General features: G+C 48.9%; 1 protein-coding gene across 7 annotated transcripts in view; it reads right to left on the reverse strand.

The window, feature by feature from the left end:
• Positions 1 to 3,207: 3,207 nt before the first annotated feature.
• Slco2b1 (solute carrier organic anion transporter family member 2B1) overlaps positions 3,208 to 26,652 on the reverse strand; it is a 48,693-nt gene continuing 25,248 nt past the window's right edge. For 5 of the 7 annotated variants that reach the window (XM_008844250.3, XM_029568873.1, XM_029568871.1 and 2 more), the window contains 7 exons: positions 16,266 to 16,359; positions 11,952 to 12,309; positions 8,907 to 9,072; positions 6,824 to 6,987; positions 6,143 to 6,207; positions 5,686 to 5,806; positions 4,909 to 5,089 (listed from right to left, as the gene is read on the reverse strand). In XM_008844250.3, the coding sequence (XP_008842472.1) occupies positions 4,909 to 5,089; positions 5,686 to 5,806; positions 6,143 to 6,207; positions 6,824 to 6,987; positions 8,907 to 9,072; positions 11,952 to 12,309; positions 16,266 to 16,359 (1,149 nt within the window). Of the gene's footprint in view, positions 5,090 to 5,685; positions 5,807 to 6,142; positions 6,208 to 6,823; positions 6,988 to 8,906; positions 9,073 to 11,951; positions 12,310 to 16,265; positions 16,360 to 26,652 lie in introns of all 7 variants that reach the window. The other 2 variants (XR_003851282.1, XM_017800908.1) reach the window with 2 other exon arrangements.

Raw genomic sequence — 26,652 nt, forward strand, 5'->3', positions numbered from 1 at the left:
GTAGAGATGAGCAAGGGAAGGAATGAAGAGGACAGCTGAGTGTGTCATGAGGAAGAGTTCAGCGCATCCAGGCAATGGTGAAGGAGCCTCACACAGCAGCGTTGCTGATCATGGCTCCCAGCACCAGCTTCTGAGGGGCTGGGGCTGCCCTGGAACTGTCCAGCTTCTCCAAGCAAAAGGAACCAAAGGGAAGGCATTGTGCCAGTTCTGTTGCCTGTCCTGCTTGTTGCTATGCTTTCCCAGCAGTAGAATCTGGTGCAGGGTGAGAGAACGTGGGCTCATCACAGATGCAGATGCTCATGGCTCTTCATTGCCAGAGACTAGGTTTGTGTGTGCTATGTACCTGTGTGTGACCATGTGTGTGTGTGTGTGTGCATATGAGTGTGTGCACATATGTTCCTGTGAACGTGTGTGTACATGCATAGAGTTTGTGCATGATTGTGTGCTGGTGTGTGCAAGTGTTTCGCATGTGTGTTTGAGTGCATTTGTATGAGTGTATCTGTGTACATGAGTGTGTTTGCCTGTTTGGGTGTGCATGTGCACACGTGTGCATGCAGATTGTGTGTGTGCTTGTCATGTGTACATGTATTTTATGCACATGCACATATGCACTATGTGCATATGTATGCACATGCCTCTCTGTGAAAGTATGTGTACTCATGTGTTGGGAAACCCTGCTGTTAAAGTTGTAGTCCTCCATGTCCGGATAGCTCTAAGGGGCTCGGCACAAAATAGAAGGACTCCCCTTCTCAGCAGGGGGCCTCCTGCTCTCTTCCTGACTTACCTGGAAAGTGCCACCAAGCATGGATGCCTGACCTTATTTGGAACATGACCTTTGGCATAGTTACCTGGAGTAAAAACTACCCCCAGGTTTTTTTCTATATGATAATCAGGCATTGCCTGGTAGTCGGATCCCACTGCCACATGTAAATAAAGTATACTATGAGCACCTATCAGCTGAGGCTTTGGCTACTGCCTCCACACTATATTTTCTGTAGTTCTCCCACTGAGTCTGGGGCTGTTTCACTGAGTCTGGGGCTGTTTCACTGAGTCTGGAGCTGTTTGCATCATTAAACCTGCCTCCCTGGAAGGGCTTTCTTCTGTCAGTGCTCACTGGCCGTCGTGACCCCGCTCATCACTTCTGCTCCCCTTGTCCTCATGGACCGGTGGCCAACGACCCACGAGAAGAGGGAGAGACCCCACACTCATGCATGTATACATGTAAATGTGTGTGTACTTATGGGTGTGCACGGGTATTTGTGCAAATGTGTGTATGCATGTCTATGCACATGCATGCTTGTGTGCATCTATGTGTATGTGTGATAGTGTGTATGCACAGGTGTGCACATAGCATGTGTGTGTGTGTCTGCTCTCTGTCACCCCACAGTCCTCTTTTCACCTGCTGTGTTCCATCTCTTGGTTCTTGGCCACACATCTCCCTCCCCAGCCTGGAAGAGTTCAAACACATGGACAAGGGCTTTGTCTCCAGCTCTCAGTGCCTTTCAGCATGAACTCCCAGTGAGGTGAATGGTTCTTAGGCATCTGGGCTGCTACTCAAGCTCAAGGAGTTGTCTCATCAAAGGTACATATTGTCAGAGTCTGTGAAATCTGCAAAGGTAACATTTGACCCACTTCTTTTCCCTCCAACCTCCCTGTGGCTCACTGGTGGCCACTGGCATCTTCAGGAGCTGGTCAAGGAGTGGGCATGAGCTTGTTTTGGGTTCACTGGAATGTGGCTACATCTGCCTCAGTCACTTCTGTCTCAGGGAAATCACAGCAGCCATCTCTGTAGAGAATGACTTGGAACATTCTCATCCACTGTCTGCCTTACTTGGCATTGTGATATCAAAGTGTCAAATACCGAGGTCATGGTTCTGTTTGCAGCATGTGGACCTGGAAACATAAAGGCAGTAGAAGAAGCAGAGAAATATCCAAAATGTACAGAGCCAGAAGCTAGTTCATGGGAAATTCTAATCATCAGGAGGAAATACAGCTTAGAGGTATGCAAAGCAGTTAATTTTTAAAATATACCATTTTTTCTGGATGGAGTGAATTTTTTCTCATTCTAGGCAAATGTTTGCTTTCTTATCTAATTTTGTACAGGTTGAATATCCCTAAAATGAAAATCCACCACCTGAAGTGTTCTAACATCAAAACTTTCTGAGTGCTAACATAATAGCACAGTGGAAAATTCCAGACCTAACCTCAAGTGATGAGTTCAAGTCACACACAGGAACACTAAATATACTGTGTAAAACGACTTTCAGGGGCTCAGCAATTAAGAGCACTGACTGTTCTTGCAGAGGACCTGGGTTCAGTTCCCAGCACCCGCATGGCATTTAGTTCCAGGGGATCTGATACCATCTTCTGGCCTCCTCAAGCATTACATGACACCAGTGCACTTACATACATGCAAGCAAAATGCTCATAGACATAAAATAAGAATAAATAAATAAATTTTAAAAATTACTTTCAAGCTACGTCTAAGTTGTATAAGAAACCCAGATGCATTTTGTGTTTAGATTATTGTCTCATTCCCAAGATATGATAGCTATGCAAATCTAAAAAAAAAAAAAACCCAACACAAAACACTTCTGAGTTGGGTGTAGTGGCATATACCTTTAGTCACAGCATCTAGGAGGCAAAGGCAGACAGATTTCTGTGATATCAAGGCTAGCCTGGTCTACATAGTGAGTTCCAAGCTAACAAACAGTCCCAAATACTTCTGGTTCTCGTACTGGTTCTCGAACAGGGAAATATATTCAACTGTATTCCTAATTTTTGTATTCTTCTTCCGTAAAGGGAGCTCTTGAGTCGTGTTAGTTTTGGTTCCCACAGATGTAGATCCAGCTCTGGCCCCATCATTGATTCTATTATTATATTACAATATTATTATATGTATTATTGTAGTCTTGGGCAAGTCACTTAACCGTTCTAAGCTTGTTGCTCTTCCACAAAAAAAGTGAATAACAATTGGGATGGGTGAGGATCCATCTCATGACCTTATTCCATTTTTGAAACCATTACTAGAGGAAATCGCCCAGCCGAAGGAAACATTAGACCAGAATATAGAGAGGGGGGTACAAGGTGCCGGCAATGATGGTGAGCGAGTGAAGCTGCTGCAACTGAAATCTAAATAACTGGAAACAATGTGGTTGACGCAAACCTCTAATGCAATTTAGAAGGAGAAATTCTCGTAATAGAAGAGACATTATGCAAAGATAAATTTAATAATAAGCTGTATGTATATTTCCAGATTGTTTCTGCACAACCTGGGGAACAGGAAAGAAGGAATGAAAACACGCTAACAGGCTTGTCTTGATGCATGATGACTTTGACATTCTTGACACTGATTAGTATAGGCTAAGGTATCGGTTAGACACAGTCAACTAGAGAATAGAGTAAGAATGAGGTGATCTTCCTCCTCCTCCTTTTTCTCCTTCTTCTTTTTCTCTTTGGATTTTTTGAGTCAGTCTCCTGTAGCCCAGACTAGACTCAAACTCACTATGTAGCTAAGCTTGGCCCTGAACTTGATCTTACTGCTTCCACCTCCCAAGTGCTGGGATTATAGATGGGTACCACTGTGCATGGCAAGGATGAGAGTTTCTTCACCTCCTTCTACACAGAGGACAAATGCCTTGCCCCCCAGCTAAGAGCTGGGCACACAAGGCAGGGAGGCTGCTGCCAGCAGGTACCTCTAACCTCCCTCTTTGGCACAGGCCTTATCCAGGTGGGGTGTATGGTGGTGACAGACTGGGCTGGGAACAGATCAACTCAATGTCTTGCTGCCTGGAAACAATCAGGCCAGATTAGACTGGCCAGGAAGCAGGACAAGACCTGACTCAGAGAATGATCCAAGGTTCCAGTGGTTCTGACCCAAGAATGCTGTGCCACAGCTCACTGTGCAGAGCTGGGAATTGATCTTCCCTGTGCCAGGCCCAGGCCTTATACTGACCCAGGCATCTCAAAGAACTTGAGGTCACTCCCAATTTAACTGTTATGGAATCATATATTAGCTACAAATCCCCAGGGATGTGGACAGGTAAGGCTTCAGGGGTAAACTAGCATTTTATTTACCCAAGCCACAGTGACTTTGGTGGCCCCTGGTCAAATGTGTGAGATACTGACAGCACACAGATAGCAGGGAGCAAGTCCAAGTATATGTTTGGTGTCTGAAGTTATAGGGCCTCTAAGACAAGGGACAGCTTCGCTCCCAAATTGTGGCTCTTTGAGGACAAAGGCTGGGACTTTCCGAGTCAGAGAGCCTCCTGCCCCCGCTAAGGCTCCTCTAATACCTCCATCAAGGCCCTGTGAAGCTTGATGTCCTGAGTAGGCCAGCTCCTTCTTGCCCACGGGGCTCCCCTTAGAGTCATCTCTGGGATCTGCCTGCAGGGGGCGCCAAATAGACACTTCTTGAAGGCAGTAAGGGGTTGGGTAGGAACTCTGAGTCTGTCCTGACTGCACAGATGTGCACAGCTGGAGCCTGAGAAATGGAATCCACTCCCACTGGAGGCGCGGGTAGGGTCTCCAGGTGTGTGGCAGAGCTGGGCTGAGGCACTGTTCTAGTCTGGCCTGTTTCCTCAGAGACAGAGGGAAGAGGGTCTGTAGTGCAATTCCTTCCCCCAGCAAGTGTGGCTCCAGGTCTGTTGTCTAGCTGGGGGAGGAATGAGAAAGACCCTCTTGCTTGAGAAGTGGCCAACACATCAACCCTCCAACAATTCCTTGGTTCCAACAAGCAAGCAAAGGCCCAGAGAGGGCCAGCAGCTTGTTCAAAGCCACACCACAATTTAGTGGAGGATCCGGAATTGGAAGACAGTATTTCTGATGCCCCCATCTTGAGCAAAGGGCTTAGAGGACATAACACACAGCTGTGGCTGCCACTGTTGGCTAGGGTGGGGCTGGAACAGCTCACACCCTGGAATCCTTGGGCTTCTTCTCTGGCCCCGATGTCAAGAGCTGCTGCTGCAGGCCAGAGCTGGACACAGTGGCCTTGGTCTCCGCCTCTTTGTTTTGCTGCCTCAAAATGGCCAAAACTAAGGTGAAGCACATCAAGGAGCCAGTTTTGAAGAAGAACTGTAAGCCGATGAATCTGAGGGAAGAGTGAAGAACCACTGAACTCAGGAGCTGGGCTTTGGGGCTTGGGTGGCCTCGGGTTGGAAACAGTAGAGTCAGCACACATCACCCATAGTGCAATTAGAGATGCTGAGGCCTGGAGGGACGCATGTTATCCTATTTGACTTTTGCTCTGTGGGGATGGCTCCTTGGACAGTCCTAGCCTGCAGGACTGTGGCACAGAGCTGCAGGTGACCAGCTCCCTGCCTGCAAGTCCTCCCCACATTCACCCAGCCTATGCGTCCATGCCTTTGGGTTCCTCTGAGTTCCCTATTGTACAGATGGAAAGGTTAAAGCTGGAGGCAGGGGCAGGGCTCCCTCTTCAGGTTCCGGCAAGGACTCTGCCTTCTGACAGCTTGGGGTGTGGCGTGGCTCTGCCAGTTGTGCCACCTGTCACCTGGGACCTCTTACTTTAGCTTTTACTTTCCACATCTATAAAAAGGGGAGCTAGCTAGGTGTGGTGGCTTATACTTGCAAACACAGTACTCCAGAGGCTGAGTTGGGCTCAGCACAGACACAGCATCTATCACTTAGCAGGTGCCCTGACACAGACCCTCCCCTTCTGTTGCTTACCGGTTTCGGAGCAGGTCGTGATCATAGTAGCGGCAGACGGCTCGCCGCCCACAGTTCAGGGCCCAGTGCACACAGGTCGTGTCTATGGCACTGCCGTGGATCACAGGGCTGGGCATCCAGGCTAGGGAAGGAAAGGGCTCAGGGGACAGCAAAGGCCCAGCATTCCCCAGTCCCTCATCCTTGGCTCACATGATCCACAGTGGTTCTGGGCCTCTTGACTCAGAAGTCTTTGGCCTTCAGCCATCTCTTAGCCCACATTGGAGGGAGTCTCCATCAGACTTGGTGGGGCCCAGGCACACTACCTCCAGATACATGGGTCAGCCCTGTTACCCCCTGCACCTGTGAGCCCTGAGGTCAGGGACTGGGTCCCACTCAAGGCTGTGTCTCTCAGGCCTGGCACACAGCATATATCTGGACCCCCATCTCTACCATCAAGGGCCCCAGGCAGGCTCTTTACCCAGCACTCTCAGAAGCATGAACTGCATTCCCACGGCCAGGGTCTTGTCTTCTTTTTTCACTCCCCTATCAAGAAGGACATGGCAGCTTAAGGACTGACCGAGAAGCTCCAGCCCCTGCCCCAGGCAGCCGCAGGGCCTTACGAGACCCTTCTCTCCTCCGTCAGTTGAAGGTCTAGGCCGGGAGCTCCATCCCACCTGTCACTCTTCTGTACAGCCTGCTCTCAACTCCGTGGGCATCAGCTCCCTCTACATTTGCTGTCTGTGTGTCTTCTAATATTCCTTTCTAACTTTCTAGAAAGTAGCTCATGAATATCAAAACCCAGCAGTATGAAAAACAGGAATTATCTTGTTCTGAGGTCGCCCTAGCCCAGGGGTACCTCAGATGACAATTTGTTGGACCCAGTGAGAAATTAAAGGCCTGGGCTATAAAACTTGAGCCAGTTCCTGAACTTTTCTGAGCCTACATTGTTCCTTGTCTGTAAGACAAAGGAAGAAGCCTCACCCTAGTAGACTGCTTGGGGGTTGGAGACAGGACAGCAAGGAGCTCATCTGTCATGGAGGTCCAGGACACTTGAGTGGCCTTATTCCTTCAATTCTTCCTTTGAACATCTCATCCTGGCTGTGGTTAAGGGTATCTTAATCCACAGGGTACCCACCCACCCTCTCTGCCATGCTGTCACCTCAGAATGAGCATGAAGGAGGGTGTATGGGTGACACTGGCCACCGCTGATCCCAGGCTGACCAGGAGAATGAAGGGCAGCACCAGGTGGCTGCAGGCTGAGTCGCAGGAACCGGCAGACACCAGGCCATCCCCTGCCACACAGCTGCAGTTGGTGTAGAAAACCTGGAATAGTGAGAAGGGGGAGAAGAGCTTTCAGGAGCTTCCAAGGGCAGCAGCTGGCTAAAGGCCTGAGGCTGGGGAAGCTGCTGACAGGCCCAGGGCCCACAGCCAGCACGGCAGAGCTGGCTGGAGTTCCGGACTCTGACCATCAGCTGAGTTCTGATTACTTGAAGAGCCAAGCAAGGTGCCTGGACACAGACTGGCTGTGGGGTAGAGAGACTGTCTCTAGGCCAGCACTGGTATGTTTGATGGCAGCCTGTAAAACCTCTTTCCAGGGAGAAGTTGAGAAGCAGTTTGGTTACCAGTGCCCTTCGGTATCTTTCAGGAACAAGGCCAAACCAGGAAGCCTGGGTTTCTCTTTTCTTCCCCATGGGTCAGAGCTTTCACCCATCCACCCATCCATCCATCCATCCATCCATCCATCCATCCATCCATCCATCCATCTTGGCCTGTACATAAGTTACCGGATGTGGGTTCTGGGAACTGAACTCAGGTTCTCTGCAAGAGCAGTACATGCTCTTAACTGTTGAGCGTCTCTCCAGCCCCAGGTCAGGGCTTCCTGACCAGTGGACCCCAGCTACCTGTGCAGGCATGGGTCCCATCAGTTCTCAAGGTGGCCCTACTAGCCTGAGGACCTGGAGCCCTGTGGGCCTCTCATCTCTCTCTATGACAGCCTCAGATAATTCCCAGGATGAGAGGAACTGAGAAGTCCAAGGTGGAGACTGGGAGCCTTGGAAGGATTTAAGCCCAGTGGACCAGATGAGAAGGGTTCTGTGATCTGGATGGATGGGTAAAGAGTTTGGAGGTGAAGTGTTTTTTTGGAAATAGAATTAAAGAGAGGCAAAGGCAAGGTGGCAGATGGAAGAACTCTGGGACAGTAGCTGGACACATAAGCCATCCATGAACTGCAGAGCTGATGGGCATGGGCAGGCTGTGCTGTGCCTTCAGTCTCTCCCACAGGACTGATTCTACCTTGGGAGCCTGAGATCCAACCAGTGCCCACCTTTCTCCATCTCAGCCTGCGCCCACCCATGCATACATTATTACAGAGCACTCTTTGGGTGTAGACTCAGAGCCCAGGGGCTCATGTTGAACTGAGAGGGTCCACACGACAAGGGCCAATCCTAGGCCAGAGGGATGTTCCTGGGTGTTGACCCTTCTCCGAATGCCTAATCCAGACCCAGTCTCTGGATCCGGTGTAGGCTGGCCTGAAGGCTAGAGCCCTGGTTCTAGTCCCAGCTCTGGTATGAGACTCTGGGAGCTGCCTCGTCTTTTTCCATGCCTTCATTTCCCACCTGTACAACAGGCCGATTAGGAGTTGAGTATATAGAGTGCTTTAACATCTCCTAGGCCTTGTGGGAGAGACTTTTTTGGGCAAAGTCATGTGGTTCTTCGATTCCTAGTTAATGAGCTCACCCAGGCAAAGTATTCATTCAGAACAAGTCCTGCTGTCTAGGAAGCCCATACATACTGTGTGTTCTTTCAAATCTTTGCATATACTGTTGCCCCTGCATGGGAAGTCCTTCCCTCCCAAGTCCTGGCTTGCCTATTCACCGTGGAAGATCTGGCACAGACGTCACCTCTCTTGGAGCCTTCTGGGTCCCTTTTAGGTGGGCCATGTCCTGTCCGTTCTTGTATGAACTGGTAGGGACCATTTCTGCCCATCTGCAGCCCGGACTCCTGAGGGCCATTTCCTTGATATATCTGCTGCAGAGGCAGCTGAGGGCTGGCTCTGGCTCACCTCCTTGGGCCCTGGTTGGCAATGAAACTTACTGAGAGAATGATGCTTTGCACCTGCCAAAGCAGAGGAGAGAGGCAGCAACAGAGGGAAGAGATCCAGAGAGCAAAGGCACTGAGAGGTGCAGGGTGACAAGGCCCCACAGACTGAGAGTGGCAGAGGCTGTGCTGGAGGTCAGCCTTACCTGGCTTTTACCCAGAGTCTCCTGGACTATGCGGCCTGTGCATCCAGCATGGCAGGGCGTGATGTACTCCACATGGGCGCTGGTGTCACACACAGGGTTAAAATCATCTGATTGGCAAGAGCAGGGCTCTGCGCAGCCAGGAAAGAAGCCTGGACCTGGCTGGGTGCTGAACAGAGAGAAGGCAATCGGAGCTGGCTCAGCTCTCCTTCCTGGGGCCTCTCACCCTGCAGCCTGGCTTTACTCTGAGAACAATGGCCAATGATTTCAGCTGCAGCTGCTCTCTGGGGGAGAAAGGCTGAAACTCAGGGAGCCTAGACCAGAGACCACTAATCAGGTTTACAACCCTGGATCCTATGCATTTGGGAGTTTCTGCAAATATCCTTGTACCTTGGTGGAACACCAGAGAAAGTCCTCCCAGAAGTGAGTGTCAGATGAGGAGGCTATTGTCTCCATGAAGTGGATCACCACCTTGCCCCAGGAAAGTACAGCTGTGCACAGGGCCCCAGTAGGGTGATCAACCAGCTGTGGGGGCTCCAATCTGTGCCTGTCTCCCGCTCCGGGGCCTTAGTTCTGTTAGCTGGGCTGGGGCTCCCTCTCCCTGTCAGCCTCCTGAAGTCTCACAACCTCTCTGTTCACGCCACTGTCCTACTCCCTGTTTCCAGATCCCAGAGGTGCCCAGGACAAGGTATGGGTGGACAGGAGCAGGAACTCAGAGAGAGGCTGAGTTTGAAGGAGGAATATTACTGTGCAGGTAGACAGAGAGATGGACTTTGAAACACAGGCTGATCTGGCTTCATGCTAGGAGGGAACATAGCACATCAGCTGGGGACAGAGGCCCAGAGAGGCTGGTGAGTCACATAGGGTCGTGCAAGGGTCCAGCGGCTAGGCTGAGGAGAAGGGACCAGTGGGAGAAACTGGAGGTCGCCCTGTTGGGATTTGCGAGGGAACAGAGCAGAGACTCAGGTAGAGCCATGGACCTCGCAAGCTTAGTGAAATCTCAGTTCCATCAGAAGAGGGTTGGCAGGGGCTGGAGAGGCTGAGAGAGAATGATTGTTGATATGGTACTGAGATAGCCTGGGAAGGGGAGGTAGTCATGAGGTAGAGGTGAGCGTCTCCTTCCTTAAGGAGGGGAGGTCTCTCTCTGAGTGAGGAGGAAGGCTCACCAGCCAGCACAATCCTGTTCTCCTTCCTTCTAGCCATGCACTGTTCCAGTGTCTGACAGTGTCATGGCACGTCCTCCATAGGAGGGGGACAAATTGGCACTGCTGGAGCTGAGAAGCCCCAGGATGCTGTCCAGACGCTTCTTAGAACCCATGTCAACAAATGGAAGGCTGAGCAGGTGTGGGTGGGATCTTGGGTTCTTCCTCAACCCTTCCTCTCTCCTTGATTGCCTGCTTGCTTCTGCAGGAAGAATCTTAGCTCCAGGCCCTGCCGTGCCCCCATACTGTAAAGTGGGCACCATGCTAGGACTTATTACAGAGATTTCATGGGCGCTCAATGGGACATAAGAGGGAAACCATGAGTCTTCGGGGTGTACAGGACACCTCAGCTCTGGGCATCACTGTAGAGGAATATGAGAGATTTTCCTCAATTCACTTGATTGGTCTTAAAAATCTTCAGTGAGCTACAACACAGAGCTCATAAAATAACTTGTAAGAATATTGGTAAGAGATATGTCAAAGCTGAAGAGAGAGGGGAGAGGAAGGAGACACGGGCAGGCAGGATGGCTTTTAAAAACATGGTAAAGGGGATGGACAGATGGCTCAGTAGTTAAGAGCACTGATTATTTTTCCAGAGCACCCAGATTCGGTTTCTAGCACCCATAATGGTGGCTAACAATGGTCCTTAACTCCATTTCCAGGGAACCTGACGCCCTCTTCTGGCTTTTGTGGGTATTGCACATATGAGTGACAGATGCAGGCAAAACACTTTTACACATAAAATAAAAATAAATTCTAAGAAAGAAAGAAAGAAAGAAAGAAAGAAAGAAGGAAGGAAAGAAAGAAAGGGAGAGCGAGGAGGAAGAGAGAGAAAGAGAGAATGAATAATAGGTAAATGTCCATTTACTTTGTACTTGAAAAAGCATTGAGAGGATGTGGTCCTTGGTCAGACTGGGGACTTCAGCTGCAGGCCTAGGGTAGGTTCAGCTCTGCACATGGAAAAACAAAGTCTTAACAGCTTGGCTGTTAGAGAAAAGGAGAGAGGGAGGAGAAAGAAAGAGCCAGGTGCTGAGGGCGGGGCCTGAGGTGCCTGCAGTCATGTGTAGGAGCCCAGGTGAGGGAACCTGGCACTTAAGTGGGGGCACATATGACAAGGAAGAGGCAGGGCAGGAAAGCTGGGAAATTCTAGCTGGGTGCTAGAACCTGACCTAAGCCTAGAACCGTTTCCAGGAAAAATGAGATCATTGTAGGGTAGGGGCCAGATTGGAATTTTTAACAACCCCTCTAAGAAGATTCCCAAGGGAGAAGCTTGTGTAAAGTCGAGGGAGGAGAGAGCAGGGGTAGGAGGAGGTAGAAAGTTTTCTCCAGGTCAGTGGAGCAAGGCATTCTGAAACACCAAGGAAAACAGAACTGGAGCTCAGTCTCTTAAATGTGGAGAATCAGTTTCCAGTCCGTATCCTATCCCAGTCAACTTCTCTGCAGTCTCTTTGCGAAGGACCTTCCAACCATGTCTACCACCATGGGTGGAGGTGTTGGCCCCTTCTAGGTCAGACCTAACCTCAGCTGGGAGCAAAAGCCTCTTTCAGGCTGGGCTGAGTTCTTGCTGTCTATATGTGGCCTCTGTGTGCTTCTGCTGGCCCACAGGCTCAGCCTCCCTGGAGATGCCATCCCATAGGTGACTATTCCCTGACTCGGTCTCTGGCCCTTCTCAGGCCTGAGTTCTCCTTCCCTTGATGCCTTCCAGAGTGGCCACTGCTTATTCTTGAACTTATGGAGGGACTTGTATAGAACCTTATAGAAACTAGGAGAGATGGTGTCCCAGGGAGGTGACTGATGTAAGACCACTTGCCTCCCTATGCATCCTCACACGCACAAGCCTACTCACTCTGGGCGCAGGGTGATGCCTGCAATCTGATGGGTGGAGCAGCCGATGAAGAAGAGCGGCAGGCTGAGCAGTAGGCACAACAGCATCCCCAGAAGGCAAAGGACACTGCAGTGCATGGGGCTCAGGTGGAGACGCTTGACAAGGATACCTCCTACCACAATGCCCATGATGGCCAAGGGGATCGTGAGGCAGCCAAGGAGCAGGTTGGCAAAAGAGGCTGTGATGGAAAACTGGCGCTCCAGGACCTTAGGCAGGAAGGTGCCCATGCCAGCCACCATAGATGACATGCACACCTGGGACAGGACAACCAGCAGGAAGATGGGGTGGCGCAGTGTCCGCAGCAGCACCCTGGGGAAGACTGTTGGGACAAGCAGGGAGGAGGTCAGCACAGACAATCAGCCACACCACCAGTGTCTGTCCGCCCTGCTTTTTGTTCCTTTCAACTCCCTGTCCCGTCCCGTCCCGTCCCGTTCCGTTCCATTCTGTTCCATTAGTTCTAGTGCATCTGATTCTATCCCACTACATAAGGTATGACTCCCTGCCATTCTACCACAGTTTTGAAATTCTGTTTATTTTTCCATTCCACTGTGTTAGATGGCATTTTATTTAAAGTGTTTATTTCTGCTCAGTTCTATTGGATTCAACAGAGTTCTGTTTCATGTTGTCTTATCTGAGTCCCATCTCATTTCTTTTTTTTTTTTTCTTCTCATTTCTATTGAATCACCCCCTTTCCCCCCACTGGGCCCTTTCCATCTTGTCCTGCTGTAGTTTTTTCCAAGATAATGTGGGCTTGGCTCCTTCCCTCTGTGTCCTCAATCCAAGTCCCCACTGTACCCCGATCTCACCACTGGCATGTGTTTCCCCAGAGCACTTTACTTAACAGAATATACATTTCATTCACTTAGCTGTTTTACTGCACCCCATGCCCATTTTGTCTTAGAGCAGTATTTTTTCATTGTGTTAATTGCTTTATCTCTAGAGTCCTGGGCATAATAGGCACTTAGTAAATACTGTTTAATGAATGAAGACATGGATATACAGATCGAATGTCCAAATGCCTGGGGCAGAATCTCATATCTCCAGAGAGGATGAACCCTAGGCATCCTTGGGCTGGGAGGTTTACTGGAGGAAGGACAGAGCTAGCACCTAGAGAATGGGGGCACCTGGAGAGGTGGAGCAAGAGGAGAAGGAATTCCTAGTAGTAGGGTGGCCAGAACAACAGCTTAGAGACCAGCAGCTACTCTGCCATCGAGGACCTCTCCAGGTGCCCCGTTCAGGCTTCCTCCCAGAAAATCTGCTAAACCCAAGGGCTCAGAATGATGAGCAAGTCCCTTCCCTCTTGGATTCAGTGTCCTTATGAGTAGCAATGCCCATGATGTCCAAGGACACTTTCTGTTCTGACATGGGTGACCCTCTCTTTCTAATGTTAACCATGAGGTGTGGGAAAGAGGAGAAGAGAAGCAAGTCATTAACCAGGCTGGGCTGGTGGAGAGGCAGCCAGGGGTCAGGTGGGGGATCTTCTGTTTTTGCAGCAGCTAGATGAGGGGTCTGTGTCCCTGTGTTGTAGGAAACTACTTCAGTCTCCTCAGAGCATAATGGAGCCAGCTAGGTCCCTAACCCCCAGAGGCTGGGCCAGGAGCTGTTTCTTTTGAAGCCAGAAAATAGGCAGTCTAGGAATGGGGAGTGGGAGTTGGAGTTGTGGAATTCCCCCTTCTTTAAGCCCCAAACGTGCCTCCTCTTGTCTCTAGTTCCTTGCCACAAACAGTGTGTTCAGCTACCCCCCCAGACCCCTTAGAAACTGCTACAAGTCCTCTCTTTTTCCCTTCCTCCGTGCCTCTCCCTTTCTTCTTCCCTTCCTAGCTGCCCAGGATGTGCCATATGAGCCAAGGGATTTTGGCTTTCACTTCAAGGGAGAGGCAGGGACACACCTAGGTTTACACAGAGAGGTCAGGGCAAGGCCAGGAGTTCCCCCAGGTCTCTTGACCCCTAGCTCAGAGGCCCTCACCCTTCTAGCCTTCCTCCTCCATTCCTGTCCTCTCTGGCAGCCTGACTCCAGAGGGCTCCTGTTCATTCTGCGGCATTGATCATTGCAGTAGACTGTAGGCCCATCCCCCATCTCTCAGCAGCCACAGCTTTCTCAAGGAATGGAAAATTCCTGGAGGGCAGGGCTTTCATTTTGCTACCTGAAGAGGAATTCCAGGGCCTGTCTCCAGCTCAGAAGCACATCTTCCCGTAAGGGTTAGGTCAGGGCTTCCCTCAGGGGCACACGTGGTCTCCCCCATCAGACACGCCAGGGCCTCCCTCAACTCGGTGACCGCCTTCCTTCCTTCCCTGCCTTTTTCAGCTCAGAAGCCAGGCACTGGCCTTAAATAAGACAAGAATGCCCTTAGTTCAGTGCTGTATTCCCTCCCATGAGTCAAGGGCCTCCCTTAACTTAAGGACCATGGCTGTCCCATCAGACAGTGGCCTCCTCTATCATCCTGGTCAGGTCTCTTCCACCGGATAGATATAGGCTCTCCCTCCATTTGCTGACTGTAAGAGTATATCTCACCCATCAAACAGGAGCCCCAACCCCCGCCAGGAACTGTGTCTTCCCCTAAGAGTTTCTACTCCTTCTAGATGGTTAAGGCTAGACCCTTTGATCAGAATGACTTCTCTTTAGCTCTGCAGGTCATAGGCTGCTCATAGGCTCGCTGATGAGGCACAGAGCCTATGGTCAGCCTTGCCTCTGTCTCCTGAAGTCTCCTGTAGAAGCTGAATCTACCAGAGACAAACTGGCCTAGAACATCTCAGCTCTAGGATTCAGTTTGAGCAACCAGCTCAAAATGCTTTCTGGGCAGAAGCCAAAGCCATGATTAATAAGCTCTTCCATGGTGCAATATGCTGAGGCCTTTCAGTAGTTGTGGGTGACCTGAGGTCATGAGTGCAGATCCCTGTCCCTAGGCCTAGTCCCATGGAATTTGGGCATTCTCTTCCCCTGGGAATGCTGGAGAACCAGGGGCTAGATTATGGATACTCCATCATTAATTCTTAGGAAACCTTGCTGCAGAATTGGGTTCAATTTTTTTCTTGCTACAAATGTATTGTGAAGGGTTAAGGTCCTTTTGGATAAGAGCTTCCTAAGCCACAATAGCTCCGTTTACTGTCTGGGCATTAGTAAAAACACAGGGTAGGGAGCTGGAGAGATGGCTTAGCAGTTAAGAGCACTGGGTGCTTTTGCAGAGGACACGGGTTTGAATCCCATCATTCACATGGCAGCTAACTCCATAACTCCAGTTCCAGGGGATCTGATGGCCTCTTCTGACCTCCAACGGTACTGCATGACATGGGTGCACTTACATGTATGCAGGCAATATACTCATATACATAAAATAAAAATTATATATATATATATATTAAAAAAGAACAGGGTAGGCATGGTCATGGAAAACCTTGTATAAGCAGTTTTTAGAATAGTAAGCAGGGCTGCCAATGTCTCATCCCACGTGACCATATACTAATCTTGAGAGAGGCAAAGCAAAGATTATCGACCTAGTCTTTTAGATGAGGAAATGGAGGTTAGAAATAGAAAGTAACTCCACAAGACTACACCTTGACCATGTCTGGCAGGGCTCACAGCCAGGTCTTCTGACTTGCTACCCAGTGCTCTCTAAAAGCCTGGCACCCAGCAAACAATGTCCATGGGACTGGATTCTTTAGAAAGTGCTTCCTGGTCCCAATGTGGGCTCTGGTTACTGACTGATTGATTTCATAATGTCAGGATCAGACTTCCATGAAGTTTACCTCAGTGAGTCTGAGAATTTGTTCTGGGAAATTGAGGTTCACAGAGAACCAAGCACCAAGAACAAAACACTAGGTTTCTGGATTTTATCCTATGCCACAGTCTGGGGATTTAATAGGATTTACCAAGGGCCTCCTGCTTGCAGGCTCAGGGAGGATGAGAGAAGGGCACAGGCCTTGGCTTTCAGTTTACTGTTTATGACCAAGGACTTGACAGATGGCTGAGCTGTTATGGAAGACCTGAGCATGCTCAGAGCCCAAAGAAAGTAGGGATGCAACCTTGTTCCCCGTGGACAGAAGGTTTTTGAACTCGACCTAGAAGGACAAGGAAGATTGTGATAGACAGCAGTAAGAAAAGATATTTCTGACAGAGAGGGATGCATCAACAGACACTCACCAGGAGTATATGGTGCTTATGAGGGGCCTGTAGGTACAGAAGAAAAATGAAGAAAGACCAGAGGGGTTGCATCCTGTATAGGGTCCCTCAAGGGTTCCTCTGGCTACCTCTCCCTAGCCTGGCCTGGGCTCACTTACCTTTGATGAACTGAACCACGGTCAAGTCTGGGGAGATCTGGGCCAGGCCATCCTTCTTCTTTGAGGGCTCCTGCTCAGAGGAGGGTTCTTCATCCTGGGAAGACACATAACCAGGCCCACTTAACCAAATGGAGGAAATCCTACTTGCAGATGGCAGTGAGGTGGGCAAGGTAGCTCTGGGATGAGGAGAGGGTGGGACTCAGTCACTTCATCGGGAGCAATGGGCCACCAGTGTTCCATTGGTTCTTAGACCTATAGAAACTTAACAAGGGATTTTGAATGAAATTCTTGTGGCTAAACTCTGTCATGTCATCATTAACATGCTAATCATCATCAGCATTATGGTGAAAAATTACCCCCATAGTCACCACCACCATCAGTCCTATCACTGTGACTGTTCCCCCAACTCATATCAGCAACAGTTTCATAACTAGTTAGGTGACCAATTTATTCACAATACTCTCATTACATGATTATCATTGATTCTGCTCTAGCCACAGGCTCTGTCATTATCATGGTTACCCGAACCTTTAGAATCACTGTCAACACCATGATTATCATACCATGATCACTGTCTTTAATATCAGTATCTTCACCAGTATCAATGTCACCAATCTCATCTCCATGACCACCACTGTCACTAAAGGACACCATGAACTCACAGTCCTATCACCACTGCTGTCACCAGTATCTCCGTGTTGATGTTGTTATCAAAATCACTGGTACTGTGACCACCAAGGTCACCTATCCCATCACCGCTATCATCAACCATCAATGTCACTGTCCTCATTAGGAGCATCTTTACCATTCTTACCACTGGCATTACTCAACATGATAGCTACCCTACTGTATGTATGAATCTTATGTCATTACATTTTTCTATGTGGCCTGAAGTTAGTTAGCAGTAGGCAATTTCTGGGGAGAAGACTTTGACCTAGTGTAAGGAACAGCTTGGGAGAGGCTGACCCTGGAGGAAGTTAGTTCTCCAGAAAGATGTGTGGACCAGGATGCTGAATACCAGCAAGAGAGTGGGCTGGGCTTCCTCAGTTCTTCTGCCCTTTTTTGTCCCTTGATATCCCTATGGGGGCTCATCCTGTGGTCCAGCCTGGCACCTCTTTCTGGTCTCATTTCATTTCCCCCCTTTTTGAGAAAGTCTCATTATATAACCCTGGCTGGCTTGAAATTCACTATGTAGACCAGGCTTGACCTCAAATGATGACAAGGTGATCCTCCTACCTCTGCCTCCTGACTGCTAAGATTACAACCATGAGCCGTTATGCCTGGCTTTCCATCTCATTTTTCAGGTGAGCTACAGGAGACAAACACTGGCTTTCCCCAGGTCAGAACCCATGGGGGCCGCCACCTGAGAACTCTTGTCCAAGCTTCCTTTTGCTTGACACTGGCTGCCAAAGCCTGGCCTGTCCCAGCAGGCAATTCATTTGAATATTAATCCATGCATGCCATCTCCATTGCTCTGCCCTTCTCTTTTCTTACATTCCAGCAGGGAGCAGCTTTAGGTTTTCCGGCTTCAGAGGGAGGTTTGCGACTGGGCAGAAGGCACTAATGGGCTTTGTCATTCTCACAATGGGGAAAAACAGAATGAGAAATAAATGGGGCAGGCACTGAGCAAATTCGGGTTCTATTAGCAGCTGGGAGCCATGTAGCTCTGAGACCTAACTCAGAGAAGGTTTCCCCAATTCCCAGCCATACCAAGACTTCTCTGCTCCAAATCTGCTAAAAGGGTCAGTTATGGGTGGCAGGGTGGTGGGTGGGCATTACCATAGTGACCAGGGCGGCCTGAAGATATTTCCTTGTGGGCAGGGCAGGCCTCTGTGATGCCCGAGCCTGGGCAAGACCTCGCAACCTTTGCTTCTGGAGGGTGGGAGAGCCCTGAGAGAGACTGTGTTTGAGTTTCTGAATGATCTGGCAGACTGGGAATTCAGAATAGAAATTAAGTTGATTTCTAGGCAAAGGAGAGAAATATCTATTCTACAAACACTCAAGTCTGAGCCAAACCTTGTTCCATGTCTATCTTCTCTGTTGGACTGAGTTCTGCATAAACAGGCTTTGTGTTTATCTTGTTCTCTATTGAAACGGGGTGCTGGGGGTGAAATACGGAGTACCGGATACATTTCCATTGAAAGGAGAAGTGGTGGCCCTGATCAGCAGTGCCTGTAGCTGATGCCAGGCTCTTAGGAGGAAAATGTGAACAAGAGGGAATGCTGTCAAGATAGGAGGAGCTCTTGGATCAGGATGGTTCAGAGATACCAGTGAATTCCAGAGTGGGCTACAGAACCAAGGTGCCAGGAGATACTGGGCCTTGGATATGCCAGACCTTGGATGTATGGGCTCAGGGCTCTGCATGCATGAGCTTGTTTTATCTTCCCTGGAACCTGCAAAGGGGGGAGTCCTATATTTCTTCACATGTAAGCAAACATGCTTTGAGAATGGGCGACATGTTCAACTAGAAAGAGGTACAACTGAGACCAGAGCTCAAAGCTTGCCCAAGTGAAAAAACTCATACTTTATCCACTAAACCCATGAGCCAGTGGCCCTGGCAGGACAGGCAGTTAGGAGGCTCTTCTGTGCTTCTGTGATGTGATTGATTTGAAGGGCCTGGGCCCTGAAATCTCCCATTTAAGTTTTCTGTAAGTGAGGTTCCTGCCTATATTACTCACTATGCCTTGAAGGTAAGGCCAAACTTTTGACCCTGCAAAACACTGTAGCCATCTGCAAAGTTCATACTCGAGAACCACGCAGTAGTGTTAAAAAAAATCACAAAATATTTTTATAATTTTTTTGAGATAGGATCTCACTTTATAACCCTGGTTAGCCTGGAACTCATTACATAGACCAAGCTGGCATGTAACTCACAGTGTCTGTTTCCATCTGCCTCTGGAGTGCTGAGATTAAAGGCCTGTGCCACCCATGCCCAGTTTCAAAAGAAATGATAATGTTTTAAGTAACTTTATGATTCTGTGTTGGGCTACATTCATACTATTCTAGGGTACCTATGGCCTGTGGGCTACAGGTTGGACATGACTGAGAGCCATACTATCTAATGGAGCAGCCACCAGTCATATGTCCCTCCTGAGCATCTAAATTTTAGACATAGTGGTATGCGTGTGTGTGTGTGTGTGTGTGTGTGTGGACAGAATCTCATGTAGTCCAAGCTGACTGATGATGAGCTTGAACTTTTTTTTTCCTGAGACAGAATTTCACTATGTAGCTCAGGCTGGCCTAGAGTTTGCTATGTATATCACATAGCTCAGGTTAGTCTCAAACTCATGATGATCTTTTTGCCTCAGTTGACAGGGTGCTGGGATTACTGGCATTAGCTACTACATCTAGCTGACTGAACTCCTGATCCTCCTGCCTCCATCTCTCAAGTGCTGGGACTACAAGCATGCCTAGCCTAAATTTATTATCAAAATAAACTTTGTTGGGGACTAGAGAGATGTCTCAGTGGTTAAGAGCACTGGCTGTTCTTGCAGAGGCCCTGGGTTTGATTCCCAGCACCCACATCGTGGCTAACAACCATCCATAATTCCAGTTCCAGGGAATTCAACGCCTTCTTCTTACCTCCATTGGCACTGCAATGGCACAGGTGCAATTATACACATGAAAGCAATATACTCATATACACAGAATAAAAATAATAAATGAAAAATTTTTAAATGAACTTTGTTGACTTTTAATGTGGCTACTGAAGAATCTAGAATCACACACACATGTGGCTTATCTGAGATTTCTTTTGGCCATGGTGGATCAGTGTATCTCCTTGGTCCTTTCATAGCCCCAGCCACACCATGGGAGAGTGGCCCAGATAGCAAAGAGAGGTACTAGGATGGGGTACAGCCCTGGAAGAAAGTAGGAGAGCCTGGAAATAGACTGAAAACTGTTTCTTATCAGGGAGGGGCATGCTTGCTCTTGAGAGACAGGCAGAGCCTTCTCTGCTTCCTGTCCCCAGGTCACACTGTTGCAGCTCCCACATGCATATCCTTATCAGGTTCACTGCACTTTCACACCCACCCAGTCATTTCAGCTCAGTTCATGGCCTGTCTGGTGCAGGCCTTTCCATTCCATTCATTTTGCAGAAGACAGCACAGAGGGGCCATGCTACCAGGGTGGTATAGGCAGACAGGTCCTCAAACCTAGGCTCTCTGGTACCCATGGATTGGAGAGAAGAGAGGAGAGACAGATCTGTAGGGAATGGGGATCAGAGAAGGCGTGCAGAGAGGAGTGTGGCTGAGATCGCACAGACAGAAAGGGAGAGGTGACTGAGCAGAGGCACAATACGAATGGGGAAATGGAGATGGAAGGAGCTTGCATGGGGGGCAGACAGTGGAGACTCCAACCTGACTACAGCAACGACTCACTGGAGCAGCAACTAGGGCAAACGACTGACTAGAACCTGGGAGGTGCGAGGCCAGGTGATAGGACCCAGGCTTTATTCTGGAGGGGCTAGGAGGCTCTCACTATCCCTGGCTCCTGTCCTTTGTGCTCTCAGTATGTTTCTCTCTCTCTTGTCCCACATCCGTTTTGAGGACTGCTGACTAATAGTGGGTTCCTTAGACAAGAAACACTGTGCTTCTGCTCAAAGCAGTGCCTGGGGTGGCCCATCTGGACTGTGGTTTGCCCAGGTCAGCAGGACTGGTAGAACTTCCTCTCTTGGGGCTCTATGCTGACAACTGCAAGCCCATGGGACACCCACACTGTGAGATACAACTTGCTGTGGGCCACTCAGCCTGCACAAGACCCTGTTGGCTACTGGGCCTCCATCAATCTGGGAGCTCTCCTTGGGAACATGTGAGGTCCTGGAAGGCCTCATCTTGGGCTGGGTTCTGAATCCCATGGAGCCAGAGCTGACTGCCATCCCTCAGTGCCTACCTTATGTCACCATGGAAAGTAAGCATAGGGAAGGGCTCTCTGAGCTTGTAGCCCTCTAAGGGGGACAGAGGGTTGGAGCAGAGCACCTGGAAAGCTAGCCTCCAGCTTCTTTCAGAGAGGGTCATACAGCTAGCCATTTGTCTTTCCCTATGGCCATCGGAAGCTTTGAGCCAAGCGAGCAGCTCACCTGTGCTGCCTGAGTTGATCTTTCCATCATGTGTCGATATATTTCCCCTGTATTCTATGGCCCCTTTCTTCCTATTCATGTCTTCCTGCTCTTTCATCTCCATTGATCAAATGAGTACAGATACTGGAATGAGTTTTGCTGGAATTGAACCTCAGCTGCATTTACTAGCCGTGTGACCGGGTTATTTGCTGTCTGTAGCTCAAGCCTCTTGGATGTAAATAGGACATGAAAACTCTACCTGCTGCAAAAATGGGCCATGAGTGTTAAATGAGATAATACACCTAAAGGCCCTTGCACAGGAACACAGAAAACAACAAATGTTAGCCTAATCTCTATTTCACTGTGTGTGTGTGTGTGTGTGTGTGTGTGTGTGTGTGTGTGTGTATGTGTGTGTCTTACTCTGTAGCCCAGGCAGGACTAGAACTTATTATGCTGACGAGGTTGCTCTCACACTGTGGCCAGCCTCCTGCCTCAGCCTCCCAAAGTGCTAGGATTACAAGTATGAGTCACCATAACTGGTCTCATCTTTTCTTAGCTTCAGTCTTCTCTGCCAAATTGTGGTTAAGTTTAGACCAGCTGATTCTTAGCAACATGGCCCTTTCTCCAAGCGAAATCTCATTCTAATGACTGATAAAGGGTGTTGCACCCTTAATGGTACAATGCTTGCTTAGCATTGCATGAGTCCAGAGTCCAGCATTGTGAACAAATACACTGGCATAAAAATGCGAAAATAGACCTTCTCTAATGAGAGAGAGAGAGAGAGAGAGAGAGAGAGAGAGAGAGAGAGATCCCTGTATGGGGACATCTTCATTTTCTCTATGGTAGCACCCTTGGGGTTCTATGGGGTGCAGTTTGAGAACCACTCAAAGCACATTCCTCCCAAAGGACTCCAGATCTGATGTGTGAGGAAGGAGAGCCTCTTATCTGTCCTTTGGGGCCAGAATCTGGCCTCATGCAGATAGGCACAGGGCTCCTGCACACTAGGAACCTCCTGGCCCCTCTATGGGCCTCAGTTCCTTCTCCTGTGAGATGGGGTGAGGGGTGGATATCATTCAAGCCTGGACCTTAGAGAGAGGTGGCAGGGTAGGAAGGGCACCAAGGGCTCCAAGGCTGGTTGGGAGAGGTCTAGAAGCAGAGCTTACAAGGGGGGGCAAAGCGATAAGGAAGGCCAGTGTCCCTTTGGTACTCCAAGAGGTAACGGGAACACAGAAGTCCCAGGGGAACATGGGCAGATCCCAGCTGGCCAGCCCTAAGTCTTAGGTTTTAAGGTCCTTGCCACCTCTTGCTCTTGCCCCCCATCTCTGGCCACTGTCCCAAAGAAGTACATCAAGGCTAATGACTGAGAGGCAATAGGTTCTTGGGCTTATAGGCTCGTAGCCAAATGATGGCCATTTAGCAAAGTGGATTTGGGGAATCAAATTCTGTTTCAGTCAGAAACAGAAGAGCTCAATCAGTAAAGTCCTTGCCATACAAATGTAAAGACCTTAGCTTGATGCCCAGAACCCACATAAAAATCTGGGTGCAGTGGTGCATGCTTGTAATCACAGAGCAGAGAAGGTGGACACAAGCAGCTTCCTGGAGCTTGGGAAGTTCCAATCCAATGAGAGATCTTGTCTCAAAAAACAAAAAACAACCCTCAAGGCTGTTCTCTGGCCTCTATAGAGATGCACACATCTATACACCTATACCTAGATACACATGAGAACACACACACACACACACACACACACACACACACGAGTCCTCAGATTCTAGAACATAAGAACTTGAACATCCCCAACTACCAGAAACAGAACTTAGCTGGGTGTGGTAGCTCATGCTTGCAATTCTAACACTTGGGAAGCTGAGACACGAGGATCATCATGAGTTTGGGCTCAGCCTGGACTACATCATGAGTTTCAGGTTAGTCCTGATCAAGGGCCAAGGGTCTAACTGCCCCCCCCCCCAACCAATCAACAACAAACAATACAAAAGTCAGATCATTCTGACCATACATTTAGAATTCCAGACTCAGAATTATCCTAGGAATAACAGACAAACAAATGTCTGGGAAACATGACTCAAGGGAAGGTTATAGCATCCAGTGGTTCTCAGAGACTGGGTAGGGTCAGCGTCCTTGATGCAAGAGGCAAGAGGCCTGCCTGCTAGAAAGAAGGTGACCGGACTCTTCCAAGTCCCTGACTCAGCCCCAAGAGCAGTTTCCCAGAAGACCCAGGGAATACTGAAGGGATGCTGGCTGAATAGACCACCACTAAAAGGACAGATGGAGCCAGGGATATTTCAGTGAGCCCCTAAGAGGCCATCTTTACTCCAGGGATTCTGCAGAGCCCTCTCCCCGGGTACAGGATGCCATTGTCCCTGAACTATCTTTCAGGCACCACATGTCTCCCAACACCTGGTCTTCCCTCTCAGAGCTCTTCAGGGGGCATGGTGTATAGGGTACCTCTGTCAACTCCTCTGCAAAAACAACGAGTGACATGGTTAGAAGGGACAGCCTCATACCTGCAGAGCTGTCAGATCTTCTCCAATCATTTTCTTGCCCGTTAGACACATAGGGAAAGTGAGGCAAGACCCTACTGGGGGCCATATAGTCCTTATATTATGTGCCACTATCTCTTAGATACCTTCAACAGTTGCATTTACTTTTAGGGCATTCAGGGGGTTCCTGAACCCTAAATCTGGGAGAGGATGCTTGAAGGGGTTTCCAAAACAGACTGGCTTTGATTGTTTCTGCTCTTACCCATTCCCTTTCCCTGAGGGAGAGACACACGCACCTTCTAACAGCCAAGTCCATCTAGTTGGACCTCTCCTTCTTTGGTTCCCTCTTCAGGAATGGTCCTAGTGAGCCAGGCTAGCTGGCCTTACTGCAAGCAGCCTGGCGGGTCCTGGCAGTGTGGAGGAAGCAGAGGACTGATTCCTCCCACATCAATATTTATTGCCTGAGAGTTTCTAGAAGCAGATCACCCTGTTCTCAGCCTTCGGCTCTCTCTTAAGAACCTCTTACTCCCCCCTTTTCTTGCACCCCATGAGCTGACAGAAGTAGATAAAGACAGCCAGACAGGTTCACAACCGAGACGAGTGTCCCAGGGCTTGATGGCAACACATCTCTAATAAAGCTGACTCCAGGAAGCACAGCAGCTATGACTGCACATTCTCAGAACTGGAGCTACGTGGGGATTGTTCCAGGAATCTAACCTCTCTGCACCTTCTATGCACCACATATGACAGCAAAGAATGGGGAAGCAACTTGCTGCCAAATGACACGGCTGACATGTGACTAAGTCCAGCAGACAGACAGTCGCCCACCCCGCTACCTGCACCTCTTCTAATCAATCACCCACCACTGTTGTTCTCTGCCCAAATATAGAGCTCAACTCAGAGAGAATCTGTCACCGGGAACATAACATCTCCCCTCCCTGTGGGACTCTATCTTCCAAAAACTCTTTCCCAAGTTCCAGGAATTCTGTCTTGGACTGGGCTAGGCAGAACTGGATAGGATGATCTGAAGTTCCAAGCTGTCATTTTCCACTGACATGCCACCCCACCCCCCACGCCGGATACATAGTGCTAGTCCTGCCCTTTGTTGCATCTGGGGCCACTGCCAAAGAACAGTGCCATGTCTTAGCAAGCCCTTCTCCAGGACAACAGCATCTGGGCCCATGCCATTCCCATGCTCTGCTGCGTGCTTTCGCCATGGCCATTGTGGCCTCGCTGGCCTCTCTCAACATACCTTCCTTGTCTTTCAGTCCTTTAAACTTCCAGCACCTGGTACAGGAAACAGAGACTCCTTTCTTCCTGTCCTTCCAAGGCTTCCCATTGGTCCTGAAGCCAGCACTCAAATCTTTTTGTGATTGGGGTCCTGGGTGGCTGTCTCAGCCTCAACTGTCCTTAGCTCTGGGGTAGTAAAGGTTCTGTAGGGCAGATGGGCCTGGGGCTCAGACAAACTTGAACCCACATTCTAATAAACTGACTCTAACTAAAAAGGAAAACAACAAAAAAGAAACAGCCTCTTCAGGTCTACTTCCTAGGTCAAACTTTCCCTAAAAAGAAAGTCCTCTTCCACACAGCAGCAAGCATATTCAGATGCACGGGTCTACCATATTATGCAGGATCCTTTTTGCTGCAAAACATTTAATAGGCTTTTTATAAATTATTCTTTTGCAATTAGAATTACTTAGCAACAAGCACCTTAAGTAGTTTATTTATAATTAAAAAAATTTTTTGAGACAGGTCTCCCTACAGCTCCAGCTGGCCTAGAACTCACTATATAGACCAGGCTGGCTTGAAATCACAGAGTTCTGCCTGCCTCTACCTTCCAGGTGCTGGGATTAGAGGTGTGTGCCACCACGCCTGGCACTAAAATTGTTTTTGATTTATTTTTATTCTATGTGTATGAGTGTTTTGCCTGCATGTATGTAAGCGTACCCCTGCATTACAATGCCTGTGGAGGCCAGAAGAGGTGTTGGATTCCCTGGAACTGGAGTTATAGACTGTTGTTAGCCACCATGCGGGTGCTGGGAATCACACCTGTGTCCTCTGCAGAAACAGCCAGTGCTCTTGACCACTGAGCCATCTCTCCAACCCTTAATTTATACCTTTATACCTTTAAGGTTTCAACAACTACATCCCATACTTGTGAAAAGAGAAAGTACGATACATAAAATTTCAGAATGTAATGACATGTACATATTAAAAGTATCAATACAGTTTTGAATTTATGATTTATCTTGTAAAATTGAGCTTTTAAAAAGAATTTCTTGGGCCAGAGATACATAGTAGTTGAGTGCTTGCCAAGCATGTGTAAGATGTGAGATGTTCAGTCCCAGTACTGGGGGGAGTCGGGGAGGCATTTCTTTCTCTCTTTTTTTGTCATTTCCTTTTTATTTGGAATCAGGTTGTTGTTTTCAGGCCTCATGTTTTCGAGAATTCCTGGAAAATGTGGAGTCCCTGGCTTAGAATCATCTGCTTCCCCCTCATCTTCCAGCTGTGTGACATTGGACAAGGCCCTTCAGGCTGTGTCTCGGTGATGTCATGTGAGGGGAAGTCCACCTCCCTTGAGAGCTCTGTGGGGATTTGATGGATAATCAGGAGCCCCCTTCTGCAACTATTTCTCACCCACCAGCACATCCTTGCTAGGCCAAGCCCACTTTAAGAATAGAAACCATGGGGCGGAGAGATGGCTCAGCAGTTAAGAACACTTGCTATTTTTCCAGATGATCTGGGTTCGATTCCTGTCACCCATATGGCAGCTAACAACCATCCTTAACTCTAGTTCCAAGGGATCTGACACCCTCTTCTGGCCTCTGCAGG

Source organism: Nannospalax galili, unplaced genomic scaffold (genome assembly GCF_000622305.1).
Source record: "Nannospalax galili isolate Female #2095 unplaced genomic scaffold, S.galili_v1.0 scaffold278, whole genome shotgun sequence".
NCBI classification, from domain to species: Eukaryota; Metazoa; Chordata; class Mammalia; order Rodentia; family Spalacidae; genus Nannospalax; species Nannospalax galili.